Genomic DNA, 20,237 nt, shown 5'->3' with positions numbered 1-20,237 from the left:
TCCAAGTTTCATGATGGAGGCAGTTTGACCTTGATTGTGTTTTGCCTTTGATGTTCCTCTGTATTGACGAGAAGCAGCAATGCCTTGTTATTTATTTTTTATTTTTTTTACCTTCTGCATGCCATGCGAGGAGGAGGGCACATACAGCGGAGGCGGCGTCTCGGTGCTGGCGAGCGAGATGTTGTCCTGGCTCGGCAGGTCCATCTCGCGAATCACCTGTGGCTTGAGCTTGCCATAACGCAGGCTGCAGTGGCGGAGGCTCTTGCGCTGCCATTTTTGCGTGGCGTCGCCATCCTTGCTCACCCCGAACCAGTCGGCCGTGCCCCTGGCGCCACGAGCAGCCGGCATTCAGGTTCACGGTTACGAACAATTACGGCATTCGTGATGAGATAAGAACATAAAGGCGAACAGGACGACACTTCCCCCAGTGTCATAAGAAATGTGTGAGAGAACACGTCTGGGCATGTTTGTGAGCGGAAGGATAGCATGTCGCACACCCACATAGGTAGTTTTGCGCACCAACATGCATCATGGTTGGTCATATATCAACCCCAAAAAAACTTCCTACTTTATATGTCCACTTGCTCCGAAGTTGACAGTTCCAATTTCGATGAAAATATTCCTTCAATTTCAAAAAGGTGATCCTCCTTATGTGAAACAAATGTGGCTTTGGATGCAGTGCGCTGTGAATGTTAAAAACCAAACCAGCAAGGACATAATCGAAGCACACATCCAGCGCCATGTGCTCTCTGACAAGCGGGAGGGGCTTTTACACCTGCATACCTGAGCAGGGTTCTGGAGAGCGAGTGGTGCTTCCTGGTGCTACGGCGGGCAGCTCGCTGGCCCTTAACGGGCACCGTGTTAATCCGCTCAAAGTGAACCCTCCTGCTGCTGTCGCCGGGCAGGAGGAAGGTGCGGAGGGAAGAAGAAGGAGAAGGAAACAGAGAGAAGAGAACGGGCAGTGAGAAGCAAGAGTGCAGCGATGGAGTCATCGAGCGGGTGGCGCCGAGCAGACGTTTAAAGCAGGAAATCGAATTCAAGCAATTTACCTATAATAATACCCCTCTAACCCAAAATAAATGGCTTACAGGGGTACACAAAGTCTATTGGCAATCACGTGTTAGTGCGCGGGGAAGCTCAAGATGACCAGCCATGCAATTTGCATCAAAAGAAGGAAACAAAGAAAAAGGTAAAAAGGTTTTTTCCCTCACACAAGTGTGTCAATCAAACGCACTGAGGGCTCACCTCTTGATGGTCTGCGTGATGGACGACTGGCGCTGCAAGACCGGCCGCCGGCTGTCAAAAAAGTCTCGGGGTGGCGATTGCATGTGAGATGTTTCCACCGGCATGCTGATGCTGCGCAGGAAGCCCTGCCTCTTTATCGGCTGCAGGGTTGTAAAATGAAAGGTCAAAGGTCGGAGCTCTATTTGCATTGATTTATGTTTTCTTGACAAATCTCTGGGGTCAAATGTTCCAATTTCAAAAACAAATATTGTAAATGAATGGAAAGGCAATGCTGAAAATAGGTTGGGATTAAAAAAAGTTTTTAAAAAATTGAACAATGTTTTTAGACCCATTTTATTTTCAATTATACTCATATTTACACACACACACAAAATATTTTTTATCTAACTGATGTGGTATTAAATATATATATATATATATATATATATTTGTTTTTAATATATATATATATATATATATATATATATATATATATTTGTTTAATACCACATCAGTTAGATAAAAATATTTTAATTGTGAGAAAGCTGAATTTAAAAAAAAACAACAACTAAAGTCAGACAAACCCTGTTGTCATAATAAAAAAAATATATAAAATAATACTGTAAGACAATTTTTAATCATACTAACATTATACATCATGCGTAATGTAAATAACATGAAAGAATATTTTGGTTAAAGCAATAATTATTCAAATGTTTCAATTCACTCTGTCTATTAATTAGACAACAACAAGCAATATATTTGTCAGGTTAAATGATTGTTAGGATTAGTAGTCACTCATAATTATTATAGTCCTTTAAAAGCATATTTGGGCACAGGGAAACTTGAAAGCAAAAGGGGAAATGTCAAATGAAAGATCTCTTTGTATTTCCTTTCATGTCTATAAAGTCAAATCTAATTTGACGAAATTTTACGAAAGCGTCATTATTATGAATATTATTATTGTCATCATCACAGTTGTTATGATTAAAGGTCAGTGGGACAAAAATATGTTCAATGTGACGGCCAAGTGTAAGACTATTTAAACACATTTCAACATTGATGATGGTTATTATTATTATTATCATATTCATTATTATTTAGGGTCCCAGGACTCACTTGAACAAAACTGGGCGGCTCATCCAGCGACATCTGAGTGGTGGGAATGTCTAATCGCAGCCATGGAGGCTTCTTCCTCTGCAGACTGCTGGTGCTCTCCCGCCGCGCTTCTGCCATGTTGTGTGTCCCCACCACGGGCCTGCCAGCTATACACACGCACGAGGGAGAGGAGAACAACTTTAAAGTGCCACTGCAAACATTAAAACTCAGAGGGCCAAAGGAAATGACTTGCAGTACAGATTGACTCCACTGGAAGGCGCTGTTGACACTAGAGACGATTTTAACCAGCAAGGGAACGAGAAGGAACCTTTGCCGGAACATTGTGTTTCAGTACCTAAATTTAGTCCCTGGGAATCTTCTTGGGAAGAAATAGTATGTGGACACAATTCCATTCCACCCACAGGAAGTGGAAATAGAAGAAAAACAGCATTACGCCCACCTTTTGCAACATCTTCCACTTCCACGCGAACCAAAAATTGGACCTTGTCCAGAGCGTAACAAGTGTGAGTGCGCATTCACTCCCCTTTAGGCCTGATGACAACGGGAGGTGCACAATAAAAAGCTCATCGTCCCACAGCCAGGCCTTTTTTACTGCATGTTTCACTTCCTGTCCTCTAACTGTGCAACAAAAATAGCACTCCTCAACAATCCAAAGAGTGGAGAAAACGCTTCTTGGTTTTATTTCGGTTTGATGGAAATATCATCATACTAATTACCTGTAAGTCTTGCACAAAAACGGCCTGAGCCAACATTTAAAATGCAGGACCTCTTGAGTGTGGGGAAGATGTGCTAACTTACTTTTCCACCTCTTCAAAATTCAATCGAATAATTTACAATGTATATAAGAAGACCACACACACGCCTGTTCAGATGCCAGATTTTTGCGAAAAATGAGACCATTTTTCAACCATTAAGGAGCCCTATAACATGTACAACTACATTGAATTGAAAAACATTATTGTTATCACGGTGGGGCAAAGCCTCTGATAACTGGCGATTATGGCTGTGTTCAACATTCAATGGGAGTCAGCACACACCAGCCACGATTTGAAAGTGCCTCAGATTAACCTAACTGAAGCTCCGCTGTTCTAGTTGGCTTTTCCTGACAATCTGGTGGTCACATCTTACAGCACGAGCCACTTCACAACATCACAGCTATCTTATAGTTCAAAAGGTGCCAGTGCAGGCACTTTAGAAAGTGGGTGGATGCAATTATTTTTCCAGATGATGTCATCGCAGTATGACCAAGTCACGTCCTCACTTGCTCGTGCTGTGCTCGACAGTACGTGTCCTTCCTGTGGACCACATCTGCCTTTCTACTGCCATTCCGACTCACCGCAAGCTTCTGAGCTTCTGCTTTCCACCAAGTGACAATTGGGTGGAGGATAGACAGTGGCAGAAGTGAAAACCACAAGCAAAGAAAATAAATACTTCTCATGGCTTTGGGCTACTTTATCAGGTACACTTACATGATCTAATACAAAATAATAATGCCTCGTTTTTGATTGACGGAGGGTTATTCATTTAACAGTACTTTTATTTGCGTGGTTACATTCCATTATATGATGCGTGCAGTACAGTTGTATGCCGCTTCAAACTGAAACTATAATCATAAATCTTTTGTTAAATTAGCCAAGGCAAAAAAATGGTGGAGTGGTACATTCCTCCCACCTACGTTAGCGGCTAAGATTACATTAGCAGCTGCACTTGACGCGGCGTTACAAACTGCTCGCCAACTGCCAGAGCAATGAACAAAGGCCTAGGAGCGAAGGTCTTGAGTTTGGGTAAAGCAAAACTCGCACAACCATTTTTAACATTGTAGCCGCCTTTGAAAATGTGAAAGGCTTCAAAACGTGAAGAGGAACAAAAATAAATAAACCGGCACGAGCGTGCATCCTGATCTTTTAGTGTGAGGTGAACGTACTCATGATGACCAATCCAGCCCACCAAACACATGAACCGTATCACCACCCACGGTCGTGAGTCAGCTTTAACATTTACATTTGTTGGCCAAAACCTTTTTTTAACGCAGATAGGGAAAGGAAAAATACACACTTAACCCACATCACAGGAAAATCACCCAGGACAAACTTTCAGAGACATCCGATGATCAAAAGGAAGGAAAATGCTCCAATATGGCCAAATTATCAGTGGAGAACATTCACTTCATATATCATCTTATAAACATCTTGGCGCAAGTATTATTGGTAGAAGGAGGAATATCACATTCACGAGAGCGCCACCCATCACAATTCAAGCTACAGTGAAACTCCTCTACAACGAAACCATGTTTGCGGCAAGACATTTTTCACAACAGGGGTTTTTTCACTGTAGCAAATTTGATCTCAGATGTAAACACACACACACACACAAACGTATGTGTACTCTTTATTTTTATTCCAATAGTGCATACACTTATTTGACACTTCATATAGTAGTGTAGAAAGAAATAAAAGTTGAAAGAAATTGTGAAATTTACGATCAGCATTCACTTTCATTTACATCAATTTCTTGGATAATGTCTTTTATTTTGCTTCCTCCGTCTTTCATATTGATCACTTTTACCCTCTCTTCCAGCGTCAGAGCTCTTGCTGCTTGACATCCAAAGGTCTGTTTTGTAGCCATTTAAGCAATGCAACATTCTTGCTGCGTCTGAAACGAACAATAACAAATACTTCCCTGACTACTGCACATGTGTAAACCAGTGTGGTGGTTGCTGTTGCCGCTTCCGAACGAAGCAGTAGAGGTCGCTGTTGGATTAGACTTCGTTGTAGTGAATCTCATCGTGAGGCAAGAGCAGAGAAAAATATTTTTTGTATCACGCAACACGGTTTTTTTCATTGTATGGGGGGCAGGAAAGTGGGAATGGTGTTAATGCATTATGATTTTTTCACACTAGGGGGTATTTTCGAACATGTAGGTTTTGTTGTAGAGGAGTTTCATTGCTAACACCAAGATATCGCTCGCTTTTGAGCTAGCTAACTAGCATGGCTAACATCAGCTTGTTACCACTCGAAAGTTACTTCATAAAGCGCCGAATAGCAGAGAAGGAGCTACTCATTTTCTACGAAATAAGTACTTTCACTGTTTGTTTCACTGTTGTGTCACATTTGGGGAAAATTTTGAAATGTCCATTTTATTTTGTGTGTGTTGCTATTCCCTGTGTGAAAAATAGCAAGTGTACGGAAACGACAGAGCTCGCTGATTACACAGAACAGATCAAGGTTAAAAAGGATGCGCAGACACAACGCAAAGATTTGCCTCGCTGATAAACAAGTTTGGTTGCTCAGGATTCGCCGCGTCGATGAGGGATGCTTCCTCTTGGCAAACTGGGTGGCTTTTTTCTTTCCGTTCCGCAGACGCTCTTTTGCTATTGCTTTAAGCTTCTTCCCCGCTAACCCATTCCCACCCCTCAACCTGCTTCCAGTATTCCACTCTGCCAGGAATAACTGCCATTTGCGGTATTTTACATGCACCCCATCTGCAGGACTATTAAAACCGAAACATACATCACATGCACAAAAATATTGAGACATTTGTGAATCAAGCAGTCAGGAGATCGACATTTCTACATCTGAGGTGGCGCCTAGGAAAAAGTGTCGGAGAGCCAACCTAATTTGCCGACTCCCTCTTGTTCTCCTCAACATGTCGGCTCAAGTGGCACAAGCCTGCAAATCACTCGCCTGGTTTCTCATCTGCTTATGGCACAAATTGAAATTAGTAGGCCGCAAGGCTGCCATTCCCTCCAGCGGCAGAGATGTCCTTGCGGTGGAGGAGAGTCACAGATGAAGGCATCTTTGGCACCTACTCAAGCTGGAGGATTAGCCTCTTTCATCAGCAAGGGAGCACTATCTGCTCACGGCCACATTCACACACGAGAGAAAAACTCATAAAAAGGCGCCTCGCTGTTTTCCCGATGATTTCACTCAAATTACCCCGCTTGAATCGTAATCTGACTTTCAAGGTGATGTGCGTTTTTTTCCAACTGATAGGCGGCGTGTTTGCGTTGCCCATCGCATTCTTTCCAGCGCCATGATTTCATCAAGTTGGGGTTTGTTTTGACTTCACATGGACACGCTTTCAAATCTTTGTGAGCGCCCCACCCCGCCCACAAAAAACACACACATCCTCCTCAATCAGGATACAAGAGGCAGCCTTGCATGGCTTGTTCAAAACTTAGCATCCATTAGGCAGCAGGAGAACGCAGACAAAACACACAGCTGACATCTTGCCAGGTGCTCGCATGTCCTATGGGCCCCGATGACGGAGGCTGACAGGCGGAACAAATTGCCTGGACGTGAGCCATTGTTGTTTTTGACCTCGCACAGTCCATAGCATCGTTTCAAAAGAAATTGTGCTCTAGTCAGGCACATGAAAGCACAGTTGTGTATCCCGGGTGGAGCTCCAGAAACAACCTTCGGCTCGGCCAAGCGCAAAAACCAACACGAATGCTTTAATTCACTTCCAAAAAAAGTCAGCGCTCAAGGAAAAGAAATGAGCGAGGACATTTGCTGCATTCAATAAACAAGGAAAGTTTGAGACATAAATTCCACTTATGCAAAACCCTAAGGACAAGCGCCGCAGAAAATGAATGGATGGATATTGGACAAATAGTGGTTTAAATATTTTTTGACTTTAAACACACAGTTGGACATTTTCTCAGGTGGGAACTGTTTAAAAATAATCTAAAACCAGTACTGTATCAGCGCTTGTGTGTACCTCATTAAGTAAAAAGAGGCACAGTGTGAGATGTAGAAAAATTTTACATAGACATCTGACAGTTAAGTCAAGCCAGATTGAGCTTAAAATGCATTCAAACCTCTAGAAGTGAACTTAATGTGACCTCTAAGTTTTGAATGCATATGTCCAACTATTAACTATTTCAGTACTTTTTGCACAAGTTGCTGTTCCCTAAAGAGGAGTTTAACGGCAACATTTACATGTGTTTCATCCTTGCTTCGACCAATAACTGTAATGGTTCACTTCGAGCTGGTGTTTAAACAGTCGTCCTCATCATGCTGTTCACATTTTGAGACCATCATGAGACCAAGACGACACCTAAGAATGGATCAACAAGGGCCTTGTCTCTGTGATGTTTCAAACAGGATGTTCTCAGACCCAGGTGGCCACTGAGTGTCAGGAATTATGGCTGCCAATGACATTGGAGTCGTCATGGAGAGCACTCTGCATCGGCCAACACGGGCCTAATTTCATCTTCGTGGACGACAATGGTCCAGATTGCATCATCAAGTGTATGTCACAATTCCAGGGCTAAAAATGTAACATGTACAGTATGTGTGGAGGATATTAGATGTATTGTAGCCCGAAAAAAATAATGATGTATATTGTGGGAGTGGATTACACCATACAATACTGTACTATCTTGTGTAAAATTCAGTGAGGTAACATGAATATTCGTGAAGGTCCGTTGAAAATCCTTTTCCCAATGCCCATGGTCATGGTGCATGCTATACCCACATTCCACAAGTTCTCAAGTTTAGCAAGTGGCTTAAAAAAAAAAAAAGGAAAAATCCGTAACCCGAAACCACATGAAGTATAAGATTTACGGACAGTAGCTGTCTGGTTTCCGGGCACTGTGTGTTTTCCAGCTGTGGTCGCCCTAGTGGGGGGTGAAATTGACGGAACGGAGCTATAGGGCAGATTTTGTAAAGGCGGCGTCTGTGGACAGTCGGAAACAGGAAGTGGTTCCTCTGTTGTACGACCTCATTAATGTGAAGAGTGAGAAGTCCGGATCGCTCACTGGCGAGAGCTGCAGCGCTGCCTGACCTCGGGCCTGTGTCTCTGCTTGTGCCGTCATACAGTACACTTGCCATTCTTCTGTAGCTCAACATCTTACGACAATTTGGAAATAATAAGATGTCTGACCTTGAACAGGAATAGAACGGCCACTGCATTGGGGGTCGTTAGTTACTACAAATGCAGCTATTGTTTCGTCTTTCTTCACGTTGGAGTCGGATACTGGGAACAATACAAGGAAATGACACAATTCAAAATTGGTTTCCCCCCTCACCCACTTAAGAACTGAAAAGATCCTACATAAAGGACCTTTTTATTTACGAGGACTTTTTTTAAACATGCTTCACTCACGATGTGGACAATTGGCAAACATCTTAAGGACAAGCCACTTTTCCCCCAAATAATTTCATGACGATGATTAAAATATATTTTTTTAAAACCTGGCTGGTTAGCTATCAGATAGCTAGCTGTGTGTCTCGCTAATTATCAGTAGTTAGCTGTCTAATACCAATCTAGTGATCAGACAACTTTCAGATAGCTATCTAGCTAACAGAACGTGATCTAGCTAGCTAGCTAGCTACAAAATAGCAAGATATCAGATCGTTATGCAGCCTTCAGACAGCTAGCTCAATAGCTCGATCATAGCTTGACAGCTAAATAAATCAAATGGTGAATGGGTCTGTTTTGTTCCTAACTTGTATTTTAATATAACAAACGTATGATTTCATGAAAAAAAATATGCTGGATCGTGATTTTTCTTCCCGCACCCATAGACCAAGATGAGTCGCGAGTTCCAGTGGAAGTGCTGTCATAGGGAGGGGCTGTGGCGATACGTGACGGGCTGTCATAACCGTCCAGCCTTTTATGACATTAAAACACATACGCAGCAGAAATATCCTACGCAGCTGACCCCGAGATCAAGTGTCACGGAGAGTATAGGGGCTAGATGCCAGACACGGCCATAGCCAAGACGTCTGCCGTATACGACGCACTTTGTTTTAACTGTTTCTCTTCAGATTAGCGCTTGTTTAGACAGAATGCCCTTTAACCCTCCCGACTAAGGATAGAGTACTTACTCTTCCCAGACACGCTCATCACAGTGTTTACCAAATGACAGCGTGGTGTGCCAGAGATATGAATAGCTCCTGAAAATATAAATGGCATCCTCAAAGCAGGCCTTAGACATGCGGTGTATTTATAGATGTGAATTTCAAATGTGCTGCTTGGTGGGACGTTAAAAAAAAAACGCTCACAGGAAAATAAGCAACAGGCCCATTGTGCCGCTTTATTTCACTCTAAAAGTCGATTGTGTGTGACATTTTGGCTCCCAACCCACTCCCAATATCAATAGAGCAGCTGAGAAAAGACAGGAAATTTTCTATTACAATGTTAATATCCAGCACAGGAAATCAAACATGAACGTGAGCTTTGCTGACACATTATTAGACGCAAAGCTGACTCGATGCTTTGAAATATTCAAACCTCACAGGTTAATTATTTACCCAGTGCGGCTGGCAGACAGTTTTATAATCTCACTTTTGTTTCGAGTAACGATAAGCGGATACAGTCGTGTGCGTTAAGCTTTGTTGTTTTAATGACCTTTTCCACGCAGTCGTCAATTTGACGTAGTGAACAACACCGGGTAGATAGTAGGACATGGATGGATGGAGAGGGGGGGGGACAATGTTTTGTGCGACATACATGTTTCCCCCTCGACATACAGTATTAATGTCCTACCGTTTTTGCATTTGGAAAAAAATTCTACTGATAATACTCTTGGAAAGCACCGTTTATGGCCATATCAGCGGGGGGAAAAAAAACAAAAACAAGATTTGCTAAGTAAATCTGTGTCGTGTCTCAAGTGGTGGAGAGCCCTTGTTTGTTTCTGCAATCTCGAGGAAGCAGATGACCACAGGTTTGAAATTTGCGAGTAAGACATTTTAGCCAAGGGAACACCCTTTTAAATCAACCCAGCCCCCTCAAAACGGCTGCTTTGTGAAGTCGAGCCGCTGATAAGCGGCTAATTTTATCCGGCGACTGCAACGGAGGCACCTGAAAGCGCTTTGTTTGCAGGGAAGGCTTATCTTGCAGTGGCTGGATCTCCACCTGCACTCACAACTTATTATTTTCATATATATAAATGTGTGTGTGTGTGTGTGTGGCTTGTGGCACCATGCATTCACCGGGTCAAAGAGAGTTTATGCACGGCAAGCACACTGTGGAGAAAAGACTGAAGCCCGCCTGAGGCGGGCTGTTCAGGGCGATTCATGAAATTCAACAGGACTGTGACACTCCCCAAGAACTGATCTCAGGCCAAAAGTGAACAGACAACCATGGAGGAGATTTAAGACCAGCAGAGGAACCACGCTTTAATTCAGAGACGAAATCTGCATATGAAAGGTGACCGCTTTTGCTCCAGTGAGGAAGGAGGACAACAAAAGTAAAAGTAAACAAAAAGGAAGTTTAGGGTATGAGGCTGCGAGTGTCATGACAGTGACTTCAGACAACAGGAGTGACCTTTCACACAACATGGACGCTTTTTGAGTAAATTGCCTCGTGTGAAATATGCTTGATTAAATTAATAAACTGAAGGTCAACTGAAACAGTCACAGGATGCCGCTTGCTCCGAGACTTAACCAAAAAATAAATAAATCTGGATTTTCTGTCATTCATTTTACCTCAGAATGTGCCTAAATCAGAGGACAAGTGGAGGCGCTACACAAGCTCCACAAAAGGTTCAAGTGGAAGAACACACCATAAAAGGCACCATAAAATATGGCATGCTGCTCATTGCGATAATTTCAAAAATTAATTCCCCCAAATCTGCAGGCAGAGGCACTCATCTATTGCTCGGACATACAGTACGTATCATTTATTAACACGCCGGCTACACTGTACTGCTGCTGTTCCGCGAGCAAGCAAACTTTGAGTCCTCTATTCATTGTCCAATTGGGAATAGAACGACTTGCCAGACTTGCATGAAACAGATCACGCAAGACATTGGGACAAAGTTTGCCGAGTGAATTTGTCCCCTATGACTGTTGTAAGCAGCAAATTTTTTTTTAAAGAATCCTGGCAATGAAGTACAGCACTGACCTATCCTGAATGTCTCCGGATACAATGTCGCGCGCCCTGCTCTAAAAGACATAACTCGAACAAAATGAGCACTTTCTGCAACTCCCACACGCACCTTAAATCGCCCCCCCAAAAACAAGTTCTCGATTGTCTGGAGGAGGTTTGACATTCTCTCGTTAAAGTGAGTAAGAGGAGAAACGGCATGTGATGTCCAAATAGTTTCCAGCATGATATCAGCCTGAATCAAGGCCACAAAAGCCGGCATTGTTCCGCCTGATGTTCAATAACGCTCATTGTGCTGGGTTGCGATTGGAAGTTGGCGGGGTTGGGGGGGGGAATCATTCTCGCAATTATTGGAAATGGTGCAGCAAGCAAATTCCCACTGGGGCTAATTGTTTTATTTGTTCGCGTACGACAAAATGATGACATTCACAGCAGCGCCGCGCGTCACAACGGCTAATCTTTGTGTTGAAATAATTCGGCGGGATTTAAAATCCTCCACAAAAGAAGTGATCGGCGATGTCATCCCGCTTTCTCCCAAGGAGACCACCGGCACATAGAGCTCGGATTACTTGGAGTACTCCGGGGAAGGAAGCAATGGTGGGGTGGGGGTGGCAGGAAACGCACACGTACAACGGGATGCGTTCTGTGCGTCCGGTCCACACGACGGCGGAAACGACGTGTACACATCCCGTCCCGTCGCGCAACCGTTCGTAAAGAGAAACTCGCCCGGGGTTGTTGGAGAAAAGTTGCAAAGCTTGATGTAGTCATCAATTCGGGATTGGTCTCATCAGGTTTGGAACAGGTGTATGCTCGCGATATTTGTGGGAACTGATTAGTGGTGGTGTTGGGGCGGCTTTCTTGTTTCTCAGAATTGCATTTTTAGCGCCAGAAATGTGCGTTCAATCAAATTGAAAGAGTTCGTCTTGGCACAAGGATATCACGACAAATTGTGGCCAGAAGTAGAATGGCTAGGCTAGGCTAGTAAGCTAGCTGGGCAGGCGGTCTCTTCTGAGCTTCGTTTGTTGCGCTGCGTGACAAAGTGTGGGAGAGCCCATCAGCAAATTAAGAACATACTGCCGAGATGGACCTCATGACTGTCATGGTCATTTATTTAAGGCTAGTTTATTTCATGCTCATTAGCCGGCTAACTATTCCCATACGAATCCCGCCTGCCCTCCACATGATGCATGCGCACTTACCACATTCCGACATCACACATATTGAGCTCCCTAATTGTTCAAGGGACAACGCAGGCACCAATCTTGGAAGGCGAACTCAGACTTACACCCAAAATCCAAGTTTGCTATTTGCTTACAGTTTAACCGGCGAGTACTCGAATGGATTACCAATTGTATTTTTGCTGAAAAACACGTCATGGTCCAAAAATATGGAAAAATCCAATTTGATGACAATGGTAAACCAGGCGCTGACTCAGCCGCGTCACCCTTTTAAATGTATTCCTTTTTATTTGAAAGTAACTTACTTTAAAGTTCAATGCATGTTAGGTTCATTAAAGTCAATTGTCCACTGAAGGAAAGTTTCGTTTGTCAATAGTTTGTCTCTATGTGCCTTCTGTCACCTAACAGTTAGCTTTGAGAGGGTTCAGCTCACCTGCGAACTGTATGAAGACAAATTCGAGAAAAATTTGATGAATCGTATGTTTATGAATATAGATTACATGCAACCATATTCTAGTCACGGTAGCTGAAAATACATGAACACTAAAAATCACTTTCTTGAAAGATTTGTAGCCGAGGCAACACATTGATCGTTCCCACTGCTGCTCAATACAAGACCCCGTACACACAACATTCACACACCTCATCATTTGCAAACACACACGTTGGTGTGCACAGACCTTATTCATTAAGTGGAAAGAAAACACACATCCACAGTCACATATGAGTCCGATTAGGTGCTGGAAACAAACTTGATCGAGATGACTTCTTTTTTTTTGGTTTTGTTTTCGTCTTATCTCAAAAGCCGCAGCTGCACGGTCTCATCTTGAGGTTTCCCTTCCCGCTTCGTAACAACAAGGTCATGCGATTTGAACTGGGTCATGAGATTCATTCAGGGGAACGTGCTTCCACGCTGATGCAGTTTGTCATCACAAATGTAATCATATTGTGAAATCGTGGAAATATTTGTGATGTAACATTTCAGGAAAGAGAATTTGAACACTCTAAATTGTCCCTAGGTGTGAGTGTGAGCGTGGATGGTTGTTCGTCTCTGTGTGCCCTGCGATTGGCTGGCAACTGATTCAGGGTGTCCCCCGCCTACTGCCCGGAGACAGCTGGGATAGGCTCCAGCACCCCCCGCGACCCTAGTGAGGATCAAGCGGTTAGGAAGATGAATGAATGAATGAATCAATCAATCAAGTGGCCGAGGCAAGTTCTGTGAATGACGTAACAAAAACAAAAAAAAACAAAAAAATCTAATAAAACACACTTTGACTTTAGTCCCTGACATTCAGACTTGGTGGTGCCACCAAGATGAAGTCCAATGAGTTGGAGCACAAAGGAAGGATGGAGGGGGAGGAGGGGGTGGAGTGACAGCTGGACTGAGAGATAGACCCTGGAAAAGTCCAAGAGGACAGCACAGGAAGGCCGAGCTAGTCTTCTGGGACCGTCACACTGCAAAATACGAGGAGGACAAGGGCCGCTCAAAGAGCCAGTCAGTGGGCAGCCGAGCAGTTATTGTCATACGGCGAGCAGTTAGGAAAGATGATGTCAGCATGGACGGGAGGAAAGAAGCAAACAAAAAGACGTTCCTGCCCTCCCCAAATGGGAGGGAAACTACAACTTTTGTTTATGAGCGCTGCATATTCAGAGTGACGCCTTTGTGACTGAAGAGGGCACCGTCAAAAAATAAATAAATAAATAAAGAGGCTTGACATCATTTTCCACCCGGTCTGTCAGCGCGCGAAAAAGGAGAACTGAAAAAAAAACTGGCATAGAAGAGGAGGGAAAAGGGGAAAGTTGGATTCCGGGCTCAGGTGCTTGTTATAATCCGCCGGCAGCGTCTGGCTGGAAGCCACCTCGCCGCGTCTTAACTGACAAACATTCATCACATGCCAACAGACCAACTGACAGCGACACAAAAAAAAAAGAAAAAAAGAAATCAAATCAAAAGCACAATATTCCAGACTTGTGGCTCGCTCTTGTGTTTTAAGACGGAGGGGCGAGAGGCCAAAACACACCCTGGTTTCTGGGAAGGCCCTTGGAGTGAGTGTGGTGCATGGTATGCGATGCTGGTGGGGCCGCTGAAGCTGTCCGCATATAACTCCGGCGTGCTGCGCCGCCTTTCACACAACACATATGGACGCCATTAACGGAGGAGACGCGACGTTAAGAGTCGAACTAGACGGGTTGACACGCAATGCCTGGGCTCCGCTTTACCTTAAGTTCACATTGTAGCAATCAAAGCACAATTCTGATCCGGTATTTATGTCTTGACTTCCTACTATGAGCCATATCTGATACCGTTAGGGATTGAGTATCAGGTGGTGAGTAAGCCCTCATTTAACCGAATCGAATTTTATTTATTTATTTTGCCAATTGCAGGGTGAGACATTAACTGTGGCCCAATGGCCCAGGGTCACCACTGGACTGTGTCGGGCCACCCTAAGTTTACTGATGCTGGCCCGACCGGGACACCAGTACGAATTTCAGAAATAAAATGTGATGAAAAACAAGAGGTTCCTTTATCAATCACTATTTCATCCACGTATATAATTATACATTTTATTAAGAATTGTTTTCATTCCGGGACAGTGCTGGTTCTTGCGGAGCCTCTACAACTTGGCCCACCCCGAATATTTTTTTAATTCACATTAACATTTTACAACATTCAACAAAGATAATGACAGTTAACCCCCCCCCCCAAAAAAAAGTGTACCTTTTTGCTAAATATTATAACCAAACAAATACTAAAGCACAGAGTCTTGTAGAACAGTCAAATGTTCTGCCTTTAACTCATTCACTCCCAAAGACGTTTTTAAACGTCTTTTCAGACTTGGTCCAGAATTGGCTGGTACTGAATGAGTTAATAATCGGAAATCGAATTCTGCCGAATATGGACTTTTTTTTTAATGCTGATACCGATTCTTATATCAGTCCTAGTATTTATTCAGCACAACACTATTACAGTTCGCCGTCTCCTTCTGCATCACTTTCCTGAGAAGTGATAGTGAAGCATCTTTACCACAGCGATTTGTTTCCAAGTTCACTCTCGAGTTACACCGGTGTAACGGAGGCTTGTGTGAACCTCGTAACGCGAGCCCGCGCCAAAGGGATTTCACCCACGTATGGCATGTGCGCTCGCTACATGGCCGACATGGATATTTCTGGCCCAAGGTGTCAGGTAAGACATTTATTGGTTCATCTCCAGCCGACACGCCCTGAAAGAGTGCCACTCGGGAAGTTAAAGTTCAAGTAGTCATCGTCATCGCCGCCGCCGCTTCTAGGAAAATATACAAAGTGTTCCCACAGGCTCGAAACTGAGCTCTGCCCCAAGGTTAAATGGCTCCAGACACCATGACAGTGCGCCGGGACCCAAAACACCCGGCAGCCAGAAACCCTAATGACATGTCTTCCTCCCCGCAAACGCCGTCTGTTGACTTAAAGGGGTTATATTCTGGAAAATTGACTTTTTAATGTCTTTTATACAAATTCTTGGGTTTCGAGAAAGTCCGCCCACCCGTCAAAAGCGAAATTTAACAACCAAAATTATTATTTGTTTTTTTTGTTCATTGTGGCTCTGATTCCATAAGTAGGATATGCTTGCTGCCTGTTCTATCCCCGACCTCAACCCTCGGTCGTCATGGAAATAAAATCCGTACTCGCAATTGACCCAGGAGTATAAGGGGCGGGGTCTGCAGTCTGTCACGTACGCGAGACTAAAATTTCAGCAAGACAAGAAAAAGTATGCTTTAAAACATTGAGGAACTGTTTTAAAGTGAATATACATCAAGAAAAATAAGTGTGCATGACTACATTGGCATCCAAAAGGTCCAGAGTAAACTGCCTGCAGGTTAGACCCAAGAAGGTGGTCGACCTGAAAATAGCCACGCTATACTGCATTACATCACATCAACCGTCATGGCCGTCGCCTGTGAGTCACACAAACCACGGGAGGGACAATAGCGCCGAGCCAAGCGTATTTCCAGGAAGAGAGAGCGGCAGCCGTAGAATGCTAATGTGCGCTGGCTTCAAAAAGAAAGGAAAAGACTTCCTGTGTAATTAAAAGTGGTGAGGACAAGGCAAAAGCATCTGTTTACATTCCTTTTTGAGGAGCACACAGGAACTAGTCGCACGCCATTGTTCTACTTATTATTTCTTCCTAACTTTGTCAGAGGATGCATTGGGATGGCGTGGGTCAAGCGCCCCGATTTTTTTTTTTTTTTTGCATTCAAACGGCACAATCGAGACATGCATCATGGCAGCAGGAGGAGAAAAACACATCGGATCGCAATCAGTCCTCTTCCAAACGTGGATGGAAATTCAATCCGAATTAAATCAATCTCATCTCAAATAATTTTCTCCCCGCTGAAATGAATGGAAATTCCATTCAACTGTTCCAGCCCCACAAAACACCAACAGAAATGTTAGCTTAAAGGAGAAAAAAATAAAATAAAAAATAAACAAGCACTCTACACAATTCAATTGAATATAAAAAATTCACAGATTTGCGTAATTTCATGCTTCAACGCCTATTGACATTCTGGTCATTCAGGAGCTCCAATTATAGCTACGATAACATCGATGCTAGTTTCTCGATCATGTGTTAGCATTAAGCTCGCTGACTTTTCAGTCTTGTTTCAATAAACAAGGTGTCTTTAAAACTTTTTTTAAAAAGTTTTTAAAAAAAAGTTTTTTAAAAAGTTTTTTTTTGTTTTAAACTCCAGCTGGGAATAGCAATTGACAGTGGAATTCTCACGATATGTTATATTATGATAATTTTTAGGGACGTTTTCGTTTCGTGTAAAATATGTGCCTTGGCTCAACCAAGGTTTGGAAATGCTGACGTAAACACTCCCATCCAAACACTTCACAAATCAAAGAAAGACATTCAAAAACACCCACTGTCAATCTTAACTCCAGAGAAAGCTTTGACAATTACATATGCTGTAAACATGTTTGTCACCCATTATGTCATCAAAATAAGTGCCAGAGAAGAAATGTGGCGGTTCCCCTCATTTAAATCAATGCAAGAAGAGTGGGTCTGGGGCAACGAAATGCTTTATAATTTTTTATATTTACACTATATATATATACTAGCTGGTTCGCCGCCCTCCGGGCGGCTCATCAGCTAGTTCCTGCGGAAGGCTGGTAAGGTGGGCCTTCGGCCCACAAAAGTGTTGTTGCTTGCTTCAACTTTTTGTTCATCTTCATTGCTTATCGCGAAAATAAAGAGATGTTTAGCTCTACTAAATAACTAACAATTTCATTGCAATGCTTGTGGGTAGACAACATTTTTTCGCTAAGATGCCCGCGCGATCGTAGTGAGCCACTGGCTGAGCGGCGCAGTGGCGGCGCGCAGTGGCGGCGCGCAGTGGCGGCGCGCAGCGGCCGCGCGCAGCGGCGCGGTGAAGTAGGTACGTTTTGAAAAGGGACAGACGGAAGGACAGACCGCGTGCGGGACGACGCGCAATTATATATATATATATATAAACTGTTTACTTCCTGTTGTTGACACTAATGCTGTTATTTACATGCAGGTTGTTTCATATCTGCCATCAGCAACGAGACAGTCATATCCGGTATCGTTTGACAATTGCACAGAAAATAGACTAGGCAAAAAATAATAATAATAATAATAATAAAAAACTGTCAAAAATAAATCACAAATAGGCTTTGTATCGGAATTGGGCACTTGGACATGCAGTGCAAACCCATTCAGAGTGCAAGCAGATGATAAGCTCGCTTACTATCGAGCCAGCGTAAAAGCAAATGTTCTGAGTGTCTGTACTGAGACGTGGGAATTGTAAAAGTAGGCGGCAAAACAAGTTGGTTAACACGTCTGACCTGTCCACACACACAGGAATGATGACATCACAAATATGAAAAGAACTACGCTTGGTAATTATTTACTTTTATAGACATCTCACATCATTTTCCTCACATAAAAAAAATAAAATAAACATATATATATATACAGTATATATATATATATATATTGGGGCCAACGTCCTGCTCCCAGCAAACTACATTTTCCTTTAGCAAGCGAGCCAACAACTTTGAATTTGATCATTTATCATCAATGGAATAGTCTTGCGATTCAAATAGCAACTCCAAAATCAGGTTTATCATATATGGCCAATATCAAAGCTCATTGATTTATATGCCCATTCATGTATACTATGGAATAATTTCATATTGAAGTAACAACTTCAAAATTACAATGATTGGATCTGCACAATTACCACTTCCAAACTGCTCTCAGTGGCTTCTGACCGTGTCTTTGTGACACTTAATATTCACTGCGGCGGCTGTATGAGGGGCTACTATGACGACATTAAGTGGCACCTCTACATAGTTTGAGCAACACATTTATGGCTGAATAAAATCCCCCAAATTTTTGTCTTGGGGAGAGGGGGTGTTTTCATTTATTTTTAGATACATATGTAGCACTCCTGTAAGGGTTCCGATCCAGAATGGGCAATCACACAACCGCTTTGGAGCACAACTTTCACGAGCTTCTTCCTGGAATCCTATTTGCAAAAATGACGTCTGCGTCGTACCATAACCCAGAGCGCCAAAGCGAGACTGGTCCCACAAGTCGTCATCTTGAAACCATTAGTCCGCTTATCACGATGCCTCGAGGTGGACACGCTCAAACAAAATCAGTTTCTAATGTGCTCTGCAGACCCACGTTTCCATCAAACCCTGCGGGGCACCACAGCCCTCCAAGGTACCGTTTTATAAGCTCTTATTTTCATCACACCGACGTGGTCTAATGCGGTGAGAAACAATGTGGACCGGCGACCGCTCCCTCGCCTACGGACAGGAAGGCTAGTGGACGCAGCGCGTACAGCTAATGGTTGGATGTTTTGGGGGGCAAGTGACAAAATGTGGGAAGATGTCAGTGCCAAATAGTGGTAAAGTACCCGTCAGAGTTTATGACAGTGGAATGTACACAATTGAAGAAGTGAAGCCAACCAGACCAAAAAATGATGGATGGCGTTTAAAGTCTTACATGCCACCAATCCATTTCAAATTTCAACACAAGAGTGACATGAAAAAAGCTGGACTTTACAGACCTGCCAAAAAGTGAGAACGTACAATTCAAAACTACGGATGGGCAAGTACCAATACCATTTATCGGTATCAGGACGATACCATCCACCACTATTGATAGAAAAAAAAAACTCTGACCGTGTAAATCCTCCTTTGTGCTATACTGCGGCAGATTGATAAATCAGCAAAATCATCATCTGCCTTAATTTTATATCATTGCGTTAAAAGTGCAATTTTAGAATATCAAAAGCACTAAAAGTATCGGTACTCAGTATCAGTGAACGAGTACTCATACTGGTATCAGTCTGAAAAAAAGTTCCTATTCAAAGTCATTGACAATGGAAATGCAAATACCTGTGTAGCGTACTGAAGTGAACTGAACCAGACCAGAAATTTATTCGGAGAGCCAGACTATGGTTGACAATATATATTTTTTTAATTATCTTTCGTGTTGGAAACCCCCAAAAATGTCTGCCTTAAAGTACCGAACAAATCCTCTAGCAGTGGAAATGCAAACAGCCTGTGCGCTGTAGCGCAGTGAACCAAACCGGACCGGACATTCACGCAGCAATAAATTGGGATTGCCTCCTAGCATTCCATATCAATGCCGTTTATGCTTAAAGTGGTTTCATGCCAGATCCCAACAGGGTTCTTTTGTGGCAAAGAACACCTTCAAGCTTTTGACGATGGAAACCCCAACATCTGCAAACCGCACCAAAGTGAACCGAACCCGTCTGTACTGTACTACGCGCCGTAAACAAATGTTGGATGAACTTGGCGAGACAACCAGGCAGATAGACAGACAGTGTGCCAGCAGTCATG

At 43.2% G+C, this 20,237-nt stretch overlaps 2 protein-coding genes across 4 annotated transcripts in view; both read right to left on the bottom strand.

The window, feature by feature from the left end:
• The window catches only part of rhbdf1a (rhomboid 5 homolog 1a (Drosophila)), a 29,937-nt gene that overhangs the window by 8,485 nt on the left and 1,215 nt on the right, over nt 1–20,237 (bottom strand). The window contains exons 2-5 of one of the 3 annotated variants that reach the window (XM_052048873.1): nt 2,344–2,489; nt 1,246–1,385; nt 784–891; nt 112–325 (exon numbers count right to left, since the gene is read on the bottom strand). In XM_052048873.1, the coding sequence (XP_051904833.1) occupies nt 112–325; nt 784–891; nt 1,246–1,385; nt 2,344–2,460 (579 nt within the window). In that variant the 5' untranslated portion in view covers nt 2,461–2,489. The remainder of the gene's footprint in view (nt 1–111; nt 326–783; nt 892–1,245; nt 1,386–2,343; nt 2,490–20,237) is intronic. The other 2 variants (XM_052048874.1, XM_052048875.1) reach the window with 2 other exon arrangements.
• The window catches only part of stat5a (signal transducer and activator of transcription 5a), a 139,587-nt gene continuing 129,804 nt past the window's right edge, over nt 10,455–20,237 (bottom strand). The window contains exon 17 of the mRNA XM_052048884.1: nt 10,455–10,513. Coding sequence (XP_051904844.1) covers nt 10,470–10,513 — 44 coding nt within the window. The 3' untranslated portion in view covers nt 10,455–10,469. The remainder of the gene's footprint in view (nt 10,514–20,237) is intronic.

The sequence above is a fragment of the Hippocampus zosterae genome, chromosome 17 (genome assembly GCF_025434085.1).
Source record: "Hippocampus zosterae strain Florida chromosome 17, ASM2543408v3, whole genome shotgun sequence".
Lineage (NCBI taxonomy): Eukaryota > Metazoa > Chordata > Actinopteri > Syngnathiformes > Syngnathidae > Hippocampus > Hippocampus zosterae.
This window is presented reverse-complemented; position numbering and strand designations above follow the sequence as displayed.